The 12,232-nt window shown below is 39.3% G+C and overlaps 1 protein-coding gene across 1 annotated transcript; it reads right to left on the reverse strand.

The window, feature by feature from the left end:
• Positions 1-6,816: 6,816 nt before the first annotated feature.
• LOC110775560 (protein CHUP1, chloroplastic) lies at positions 6,817-11,744 on the reverse strand. The gene is made up of 7 exons (XM_021980170.2): positions 10,743-11,744; positions 9,597-10,472; positions 9,377-9,508; positions 9,076-9,257; positions 8,872-8,983; positions 7,295-7,438; positions 6,817-7,148 (listed from the first exon to the last, which is right to left on the reverse strand). The coding sequence occupies exons 1-7, from the start codon at positions 11,517-11,519 to the stop codon at positions 7,068-7,070; spliced, it is 2,304 nt and encodes a 767-aa protein (XP_021835862.1). The 5' UTR covers positions 11,520-11,744; the 3' UTR covers positions 6,817-7,067.
• Between the last annotated feature and the right edge of the window lie 488 nt (positions 11,745-12,232).

Consider the following 12,232-nt stretch of genomic DNA (forward strand, 5'->3'; position numbering starts at 1 on the left):
GGCCGTGGCAGCGCGCGCAGCTTCGAGCAGTGGGCTGCGAGCATTGCTGCTGCTCGCGTGGGCTTGTAGCTCGCATGGGCCGAGCGGCCGTGTGGGCTGTGCGCGGGCATGGCCTGCACGCTTTCGGGTCATGCTCGTGTAGAGTTTGTGTTCACATACGAAACCTAAAGTGTATAGGATTTGTTTAATGATTAAATTCCTAATCCTAAAAGATAAATTAATTAAATAAGAGTTCTACTAGGATTCTAATTTAATTAATTCGTATCCTAGTAGGATTTGATTACTTATTCCATGGCCTATAAATATGAGTTGAGGGCTCATAATTTATACAGATAATTTCAAGTATTCAAAGTGATTTTTGAGAGCAAAAAATTCAGTCACATCATTGCCTACAATAGCCAAAAATTCTAAGTACCTTAAGGGCGATTCTAGTTGGTCAAGCTTAAGGCGGAACCGGACGTGCTGTGGACTATCTACGGAGGGACGACACTTGGAGTCCTAAAGACTTGTTCTTGTTCGGTTCGGGCGCAGCTAGGGTGGGCACGCTACAAAGTGTATGCATCTGAATTATGCTAAATGATATGTGTTAATAATATGTTTCCTGGCTTTATGGTTTTTCCGCATGCTTTATGTTTATTCATATGTTTCATAACCTGACAAGAATCAACTAGGCAAGAAGATTAAAGCTTTTGGTTCACTGGTTTCTTTTCAAGTTTGTTGGTAAGTTTCCTTTTGTGATTGTTGGTTGTGGTTGTCAAATGTGGTTCCTAGTTGTCGTTCGAAGGTGGTTTAAAGGTGATGAATATTTGGATTTTGGTTACATGTTTGCAAAGGTAAAGATCGATGGGTCAACTTCTACTCTAAGGTTGGTAGTTCAACTATTGGAGGTAGTGTTGTTATGTGTGGTTTAGAGGACTTCGTCTCATGAAGTTGCGGAATTGGAGGTATTGGAGTTAGTGGTTGGATGAGGAAAGAAGAAGTTGGTTTTAGGAAGGGTCATTGTCCTAGGGTCTTGGGTTTTGATTTGTTCCGGAGGTTCACTGTTGTTAATCTTCTTTTTAGGTTAGGGTTAAGATTTATTCTTGACGCTTTCAAAAATCCAAAATTTGAACGTTGTTGTCCAATTTTTGGGGCCTCATAGCATGCTACTCAAGTCATGTTCTATGACTCTAGACACTTGTGTGCAATTCACAAGGTCTATCAACCAAGACCATAACTTTGTCTCACTTCCTTTGCTTTTCCCGTCTCCCAATTTCTACAGATTTGTAAGGGTGCATCTTAGTGGTAAGCAATCCAATGTTACCACCATTTTCTATAAGGGAATCTCAACCACAAGGGGCATTGGCACGATAACGCCTCAATGGTGGTGTAAACAAGGTAGTTACAAATTTACAATAATCAAGGGCCAACAAGGGAAGAACAACTACTTACTTGCCTTTAAGGATTGTAATTGTAGTAGTTTATTTTGTAATGTGTGTAATGGTCTATAAAGACCTATGACAAATTAGGCTCGAAACTCTACTATTCTCATTCATTAACTCCATATATATATATTACATAGGAAGGGTATTCTAGGTAACTCCATATATAACTAGAATATCAAAATATTAACATAATATAACAATATATACTGCGTATACTCCATATATATACCGTAACATCCCCCCTCAAGGTGGAGCATGAAGATCTCGAATGCCCATCTTGTTTAGAAAGAACTCAAATTGCGCCTTCCCCAATGCTTTGGTAAAAATATCGGCTAACTGAACCTTCGTCGATATGTAAGAAGGACAGATGATCCCCTCCTTTATTGCATCTCGGATAAAATGACAATCTGACTCAATATGCTTCGTCCGCTCATGAAAGACTGGATTTTGTGCAATATGCAACGCAGACTGACTATCACAGAACATACTCATTCCTTGCTTGTGCGATATTTCCAGATCCCGTAGTAATTGCTTCAACCACTTTAATTCACAAGTCAATGCGGCCATCGAACGATACTCTGCCTTTGCAGACGAACGAGAAACTGTATGTTGTTTCTTGGTCTTCCAGGACACATGTGACAGACCAAGTAACACAAACCACCCAGTCAGCGATCTACGAGTCAACGGACAACTTGCCCAATCCGAGTCGCATCAACCTTCTAACTGCAACTCACTATCAGAACGGAGTAATATTCCTTGCCCCGGACATTTCTTCAAATATCGTACTACTCTCAACGCTGCTTCCCAATGCTCCCCCTTCGGTGCTTGCATAAATTATGACAGAATATGCACCGAGTATGCCAAGTCTGGCCTTGTAACTGCCAAGTAAATCAAACGCCCAATCAAGCGCCTATACTTCTCTCCATCTGCTAATTCCTTCCCTTCTGCCAAGGCTAGTTTGTGATTCTGCTCCATCGGAAAGTCTGCGGGCTTTGCTCCCAATAGTCCGGTCTCCGAAATAATATCCAGAGCATATTTTCTCTGGCAGACGTAAAATCCATGGCTACTACGAGCCACCTCTAGCCCTAGAAAATATTTCAGAGCGCCCAGATCCTTCATTTTAAAGCATTCACTCAAGTGTCCAATGCAAATTTATTATTGCCTGCAATTATCATATCATCCACATAAATAAGCACACTCAATTGCAACTCACCTTTGGACAAAGTAAACAGTGAGTAATCGGAATAAGACTGCTTAAATCCGTATTTCATCAGAGCCGTAGACAATTTCTCAAACCAACACCTGGGTGCCTGTTTCAGGCCATATAAAGATTTTTGCATTCTACATACTTTGTCTGAATTGTTTTTCTGGAATCCAGGTGGAATTTTTATATAGATTTCCTCCTCCAAATCTCCATGCAAGAAAGCATTATGAACATGCATCTGATGCACCTCCCATTGTTTGACGGCCACAACTGCTAAGAAAGTACGAACCGTTGCCATTTTTGCCACTGGGGCAAATGTTTCATTATAATCTAGGCCTTCCTCCTGATGATTTCCCAAACAGACCAACCTGGCCTTCAACCGAAGCAAGTTTCCATCCTCGTCACGCTTTTCTGTATACACCCACTTGCTTCCTAGTGCTTTCTTTCCCACGGGTAAACTCTCCAATGCCCACGTACCCTGTTCCTCTAGAGCATTAATCTCTGCCGCCATTGCTTTTCGCCAACCCTCATGTTGCATAGCCTATTTAAATGTTTTAGGTGCCTTTCCTTCCTGCAACGCTGCAATAAAATTTCTGTGTTTTGACGAAAAATGTTCATAATTAACAAAATATGTGATAGGATAAGGAGTACCTGAGGAGGATGATGTTGTAGATGAATTTTCAGATGGACTATATTTTTTCCGTATGGTATGCAAAACACAATCTCGTAATTTTTTCGACGGAAATTTCTCACGTTTCCCCCTCCCCAACTCACTTTCATCCTCCCTCGATTGACGTGAAACCCGTCTCACGTCATCACCCATCGTATCACTCCTTTCACCTTGCTGTCCATTATTATCACCCACACATTGCCCTTCAATTGCAGCACTCATAGAACACTGCCCAGCAGTCGCAGAGCACACACCAGCACTCGCTGTCTGCGCAGGCACAACAAGGGTAGCACGCGCATTGCCTTGCGCCTCGTTCAGCGCCTCCTGCGCCTCGCCTTGCCTACTGCCCTGCGCCTCGTTCAGCGCCTCTTGCGCCTCGCCTAGCGCCCTGCCCTGCGGCTCGCCCTGCACTCCTTCCTGCACTGCAAGACGCACATCAGCACGAATGTCCTGCTGCAACTGCTGCTGTGACTGCCCATTTACAACAAGTGTTTCACCCCTATACACACCCTCAGTACTTCCAACACATCTCACACCCTCATCCGATTGTACAGAAGGCTCACCCTCCAAATTCCAATGATCATACGAGCCATTCACGTCACTCACATCATTTGACGAACTCAATGTCTCACTCAACGTAGTCATATACGGAAACACTCTCTCATGAAACTTCACATCCCGAGACACAAAGAACTCACGAGACTCGAGATCATAAACCTGCCACCCTTTTTGACCAAACGGGTAGCCCAGAAACACACACTTCCGACTTCGTGACTCAAATTTATCGCTCTTACTCCGTTGATTGTACGCGTAACACAAACAACCAAATACGCGAATCGGGACATACGATGGAGGTTTACCAAATAGTATCTCATAGGGAGTCTTATTATCAAGAAGCGACGTAGGAGTACGATTAATCAAATAACACGATGCCAAAATGCATTCTCCCATAACCTCTTCGGCAAATTTCCTTGAAATCGTAACGCCCTACCCACATTCAAAATATGTTGATGTTTACGCTCTACTCTCCCATTATGTTGTGGAGTCCTAACGCATGAAGATTCAAACAACATGCCGTGCTTTAAAAAATAACCTTGTAAACAATTCTGTACCATTATCACTCCGAACAACTTTAATGACTTGATTAAATTGACACTTGGCCATAGCAATAAAATTAAGAAACATAAACTCAACTTCAGTTTTATTGCTTAATAAATAAATCCACACGCCTCTTGAAAAATCATCAACAATTGCAAGAAATATTTAGCCCCACAAGACGAAGGTGTCTTGTATGGACCCCACAAATCAATATGAACTAGTTCAAACAACCGACTAGCCTTACAATCACTAATTGGAAAGCTTTCCCTACATTGTTTCGCCCTCGGACATACATCACAAATGTCTTTATTTCTCCTAACAAAAGTACTAACAGCAGGAATTAACTTCAAAAATTTTTCCGACGGATGTCCCATACGTTGATGCCGTAGATCCACCACACAGTCCACAGCTAGCACCCTCACTCGCGGGACGCCACGAAAAAAATATAGTCCTTCCTGCCGTTCACCCACGCCAATCACCGTCCTCATCAACTGGTCCTGAATCACACAAAGTTTTTTAGTAAATTGAACGGAACAATTCAATTCGTCACTTAATTGCGTTACAGAAATTAAATTGCAGTTTAATCTAGGCACAAACATAACATTATCGATAATGCAACCACCCGTCAAGACTACAGAACCAATTTGATTGCAGTTTGCCATTTGACCATCCAGTAACTCCACCGGATTGTTTCCAATGGTCTTGATATTTTTCAAAAGAGACAGATTTCCTGTCACATGATTACTCGCCCCTGAATCAATTATCCAACACATGTCTGTATTACCTTGCAGTTTATTATGAGTCTTAGTGGACAGAAGATCAATAATCTGTTGAACTTGATCGTTGGAGACCCCTGCAAGGCCAACAGTAGCTGTTGTTTGGGAGGTGTTCTGGTTGGCAGTGCTGCTGCCCACCTGCACTGCATTGGCACGGACAGGTGTGCCACTGCTCCCAGATGTACGTCCTCCCCGTCCTCTGCCACGTGCGCTCTTACCTCCTCGACCAGGACCCCTTCCACCCCTCTTTTTCTCATCCCACCAATCAGGGAAACCAATAAGCTGATAACAACTTTCCTCGTCATGCCCAACTCTATTACAGTGGACACAAAATTTGTCACTCGTGTCCATGTGATTCACCCGCGCCTTTGCCTCAACCTTGAATGCCATGACTGTCCCCTTCTCCGTTCCACCCTTAAGTCGCAGACGCTCCGTATTAATGACCTGCTGATAGGCCTCGTCCACAGATGGTAATGGATTTTGCGCCTGCAATTGTGAACGGATAGCTTCATAAGGATCGTCAAGACCAATCAAGAAATAGTGGAGATGATCCTCCGCTCTAATCTCCCCTACCTGTCGTGCAATATTGCACTTACAACTACCGCAGGAACACTTCGGAACACGAGTGTACTGCACAACTTCCTTCCACAGCTTCGACAACCGACCATAGTACTCTGTGATGGTCTCTGTAGATGCCTGTTTGCACTCACTCAAGGAAATCTTCAATTGACAAACTCGGGTACCACTGACCACGCAGAATCTGGTCTTCAAATGCAGCCATAAGTCAAGTGCAATATCAAAATCCTCAAGAGTAGACCTCAGTCCCTCGTCCACTGTGTTGTTGATCCACGATACCACAGTCGAGTTTACAACAATCCAGTGCTTCATCTTCTTAGCATCCGTTGTTGGCTCCTCAATCGAACCATCAATAAACCCGTACTTTCACTTGGATATCAACGAACGTCACATTGCCTTTGCCCATTCATCATAATTCGAGGCACCACGTAACTTGACTGGTGTAATCACAGCCCCTGGTCCGTCGCTTGATCCAAGGAAATAGTCAAGGTCTGCTGTGGTATCGCCCTGTGAGACATCGTCATCTTTACCCATGATTCAACGTGAAACTCGTGCAATCGTATGGTGACTGCGAACTCAGACTTCTCTTTTACGGAAAAAAAATTAATTAGGGTTTAAACCTAGGCTCATGATACCATGACAAATTAGGCTCGAAACTCTACTCCGTATATAACAATATATACTCCGTATACTCCATATATACTCCATATATATATAACAATATATACTCCATATATATATAACAATATATACTCCGTATACTCCATATATATATCGTAACAACCTAGTACTTTAGTTTGTAGTTTGCAAACTTTGATTTTATGCAAATTTAGCCTATGTCAAAAAAAAAATTTAATGTTATTGCTTCTGATTTTTGTTTAATTACTGACAATAATAAGCGGCCGTTGCCGTTTCCCTCAAACTTAATAAGTGACTAGTGCAAAAGTCAAAACAATATAGGTATTATGAAACGGAGAAGTATTTGTTGTATGTTGTAGATAAAAAGGAGAGGCCAGTAGAGGCAGCATGACAGATGCATCATAGTGGTTGATTAACTAGTTAAGGCAATTGCAAAAATGTCTCTGTACGGAGTATATCATTAGGAAAAGCATCTTCTGTATGAGTACAATAGATTTCACACTAGTTAGTTACACAAAAGATGGGGTTAAGACCTCCAAAATAGTTCTGCTGAAAAGCTCACTAAGATACCTTACGACATCCTCTAAAGAAAATTTCAATAGTAAAATCCTAAAATGTACATTAATGATTAGATTTATGGAAAGATAACAAACTTGTATAGTGGGCAAAACTTCTGCTGTTTATCTTTTGTCAAGTGCATGGGCAAGTTTACGAAGTTGCTCGAATGCTTGCATGGTTTCCCAATCAAATCCTCCAGCAAACTGTATTTGGCAAGGAAGAAATGCATATTTTAACAAGAGTGAGAATCAAAGCAATAAAACACAATACAATAACAAAATCTAACACAATTATTTTGCATTCACTCCGAGGATTGATCATCAATGAGATTTTAGATTTTATAACTAACCTGATGAATTCTGAAAGCAAACCTCACTCCTTGAAGAAGCATGTAGTCCATAGCAACATCTTTTTCAAGTGATGATCGCAACTGGAGTTCTGTAGCCACTCTATTCATGTATTTCTTTGCTAGTTTTACAGACCCAAGTTTTACCTGTCCATTATAATGAAATACAGTGATTACCTTACCTAACTTGGAATAATTCTACACAAGTTAGTTCTTCATAAGAACAGTAAAAACTTGGAACAATTAACTTAACCAAGACAAATTAACTTGGAATAATTCTACACAAGTTAGTTCTGCATAAGAACAGCAACGTGTTTCTTGGATCAGTCTAATTGATGCGAGTTTGCGAAAAGGGTTTGATTTGTGACTTGGCACAGTCTATCATGTGTGTAGATACGTTGTTTAAATGTGATTCTAAGGAAGCGACTGTCTAGAGACTTTATTGAGCTAAGTTAATGGTGCCTTGCAAATGTTTCTTTTTCTTCTTTTTAATTGGTGATAAAATCTTGGAATATTACAATAATCACATCCGGAGAAGATTGTGTGATGAGGCAAACCCAAACAGAAAGGGAAATAGAAACTTAAACAGCAGGCAGCAGCAACAGCTACTTAAACTGGAACAATGTGTTCAAATAAAGATATTATTTCCTTTCTGTCTAAAACCTCAGCATAAATCTATGATTTAGAAAAGGCCAATTACAAAACCTATATTATAGATAATTAGCCATCAACAGTTCAATGTCTGCAAAAGAAAATAAAAATCACCCAACGCGCAATTCGGATTATACACCCGGGTGCACAGTGTTCATTGTGCACCCTGTTGAACATTTATTGAAAATCTAATGAACATTGAGAATGATTTCAATGTACATATACTAGTGAAATATTTAAACTATATATGCTTTATGGATTTGAACTATATGTTCATTGGCTATATGTTATTTGGGTATGAACAATATGTTCTTTGTATTTGAACTATATGTTCATTTAAAAACAGGGTGCACAGTGACCATTGTGCACACGACACGAGTGTTGGTTATCCCAATTTAAGATGGCACATATCTGCTTGCTGAAGAGGTAACTTTATACTTGGTACGTGGTAGTTTATCTCCCATATGTAACAATTCTCAAATATACCTAATGATTCATATGCATACACAAGCTAAGACCTAATGTAATCAATATACTCAAGACAGACATTTCTATGGTATTATATCTGTAAGGAGCGTCTAAATTTTGCATTCTTCATGACATCTCTCAATTTTATTATATTTTCCCGACAAAAGGACTACAACATAACGATCCCAAAATGAACATATGCACAATGACCTGATCACCTCATACTGAATAGCAGACGCATACTGAATTAGTAGCATCCCTAGCAGGTAAGATTGATAGACGCATAGTGAATTAGTAGCATCCCTAGAAGAGGGAGATGTAAGATTGTTTCAACTATCGGTAACATTTTGTTACCTTCCTCATTACCAAATGACAAAGTAGTGTTGAGCCATGTAATTAATAAGGGAAAAACAAGCATGATTAATTAATAAGGAAAAGTTTGCATTAAAACAAAATCACACCTTGCTTATGATGCCACTATCAAGCATCCAATCTGTAGGAATTTGGAAGTCTTTACAAATTCGCATCAACGGTTCCCTTGTTCGAAGAATATTGTAAATAGTACGTTCAATCCTGAAAGCAGATATCAAGAAATACATTAGATCAAATAAGCTAGTAGAGTATATAAAAAAGTTGAGATGAAAATGCAATTTTAGAAGTATTACTTTTCAGACAAGGAAACCATCTTCCTGAGGGCGATGTCACAGGGCAACCGAGGATCATCATGATAATAAGTGACTTCCATCTCCAACTTGTTTAGATCTTTGTAGCCAAATGCAGCTTCTCGCAAGGTGTCAGCCTTCTTTTCTGGCCAATCAAAGTGCTTTAAGACTGCCCTTTCATCCACCTTACAAATAATAATTATAGGATGATAAACATGATCAGGTTCATCAACATTCTGAAAAACGCTGTCAACAATAATATAAACATAAGGATATGAACTACTTGGGTATACACTTTACTCACAAGGAAGCAGAGCTCATCATCCAGCCACTTGACAAATGCAACAACGTCGTCTATATTTCGATACACAGCAGTATTAACTTCTCTAATCAATGAATTGACAAATTCTCCTTGTGTCTCAACATCTGCTTTTATCTATACAGAAATAGCAAATACAATTAAAAACTGATACTGTACAACTTTCTATCTTAACTCATTAAAACTCAGATGATATAGAACTCACAGCAAGCAAATAGGAAGACCGATTCTCAATTTCTCCTATCATGTTGCTTCGAACACTTGATAAATTGGGGGAATCAGATGTTGCTCCTCCAGATGAATCTCTATGTGTATCTCTCTTCATTAATGAATGATAAAATTCCACCACTTGTGGTGCACGTTGCACGGCTCCTACATTACTTCCTACTGAAAGCCTTTGAGGAGGCGGGGGAGGTGGTGGAGGAGGTGGGGGTGCCACAGGACTATGACCATCACTGACTTCTTTTGCCTCATTAGACTTTCCTGATGAAGGTCTTGGAGGGGGGTTTGGAATCCTTAAGGCTCTCTTCTCAACTTCTGTAGGGAAAACAACTTTAATAGTTTCTTGCTTTTGATAATCTATTGACTCATCTGAATTTACCTTATAGTCCACTTGTTTTAAGCACATAAATCCCTGTGATTGTCTTCTTCTATTTACCATAAAATCTTCATCACAGCATTTTGATCCACTTATAGAGTGTCTTCTTCCTGAACTAGTCTCCTCTAAGTGTCCCTCCCACCTTTTCTCAAGCATCGAATTGATTGAACAATCTAAACCACTTAGCTTCTTTACAACACTCAATCTCTTACCACTGCTGCATTCTAGAATTTCATGAGGAAATCCAGCCAATGGAGTCGAAATTTCTTCTGAATTAGAGCTCAATTCGACATCACAAGTAGCATGTAAACATGGACTTGTTCCAAGTTCATTGCGTAATTGGGCATTAACCCATCTTAGGTAAGCAAGCTCTTCAACCTCATTCAATCTACTCATCTGCAACCCTTCCACTTGTTTAGACAAATCTTCATTTGTACGCCTCAACAATGATGCCTCCGCTTTTATTTTCCCCATGTTTTCATTCTGACATATTCAAACACATTAGTCCATTGCTAAATATTCACCATAAATATAACGAAACCCCAAGTAATATGGGGTAACATTTATGTTACTCTAACTCTTCATTTCTCCCTTAAGCATCCGTGTCGAATACTCACTAATCAGACATGGGTAAGACACCCCCGGACACTTCATTTTCGACCAAAATCATACATAATTTTCAAAACAGAATCAGCATAGAATAAGTATATCCCTAAAAATATCAAAAACTTCAGCAACCTAAAAAAAAATTACCTCAGAAACTTTTGCAAAATTTGACAGCTGAGACTCCAGGGAAGTTACTTTACTTGAAAGATTTCTTTTCTGAAGCTGCAGCTCCTTGTTCAAACGCCGGAGTTCAACCACTTCCATTTCCACATTTTTTGGCTTCTTCGATTTTTCATTGAAACCGTCCTTCTCACATTCGTCTCTCCCACCAATTCCATTTTTACTATCAGATTCCAAGAATTTAATTTTCCTGGTTAGGCTTTCAACCTCGTTTTTTTTACCCTCAACTTCTCTCTCCAATTCCAAAACCTTCTGATTTTTCCTAGTTTCTGACAACTCAGATTGCAATTGAAACTCCCTCTGCTTAGATTCTTTCAAAAGGGTCCTTAAATTTTCAATCTCAACAAACAAATCTTGCGACGACGAAACCTTGACCTTATTATTATTATTAGTAGTGCCCTGTAAAGCATGAGGGTGAACTTGGGTTGCCACAACAGAGCAAGATAAATCACCAATCAAACCTCTTCCTTTTACCTTACTCGAAATAGGTCGATTCCCAACTAGGTTGTTTTGAGAATCAAATGACCCAGATAATTTGTTGGCAGTCATTGTTGTTGTTTGAAACTTGCTTTTTCTCTCTCCTCCTAAACCCTTGACTATATGAGAACCCCATGATGAAGCCGATTTCAACTTGGAGGAAGAAGAATTATTGCCTGATTTAACATTCTTTGGTGGCTGATTTTGATCAGAGAACTTAGATTTTTTGGGTTTAATTTCCTTAGGTTTCTCGGTCTCTTTTTTCATTTGTTCAAGCTGATTTTTAAAATTTTTAAGGACAAACAGAAGTATGAATTTGGGTTATGAAAGGTTGAAGGAGAGAAAGATGAGATTAAGTAATTGCAAAGTAAAGCTCTTTTATCAATGAAATTAGGGAGCATGGGTTTAATTTTAAGCTGAGAGTTTGCGAGAAATATGGCAGGCTTTTCCTTTAGACAGCATTTGGAAGTTTTGAAATTTGAATGGGTAAGAAGAGGGCTTTGTAGAATTCGTAGATAGGGCAACGGTCGTAATATTTGTTGGGCACAAATTCTTATTTACAATGGGTGTACAATAAATATTGTACACCGAATTAAAAGTTGACTTAAAATGCTTTAAAGTTACATTTATATATGTAAAAGTTATCTATTTTTTAATGATAAATTTTTCATTTGAATAAAAAATTATTTCTTCAAAATCACTAATAATGTATAAATTAATCACTTAACCCTTTAAAATGTTTATCTCTCAACTTTTTAATTTTACAATATAAAAGTTACAGAAAAATAGGTTAAAGTTACGAAAAACTGCATAAAAGTTATCTTGGTGTACAATAAATTTATTGTACACCTTGTGCGCGCAAGACCTTTTGTTTGTTGGGAGTTTAACACAGAGATCGAGTAAAATCTTATAAAATTTTCGCTATTTGGGACTGATAATTTCTGAGAATCCTACGGATCATTCTATCATGAGTTAAGCAT

The sequence above is a fragment of the Spinacia oleracea genome, chromosome 2 (assembly GCF_020520425.1).
Source record: "Spinacia oleracea cultivar Varoflay chromosome 2, BTI_SOV_V1, whole genome shotgun sequence".
In the NCBI taxonomy this organism is placed as follows: domain Eukaryota; kingdom Viridiplantae; phylum Streptophyta; class Magnoliopsida; order Caryophyllales; family Amaranthaceae; genus Spinacia; species Spinacia oleracea.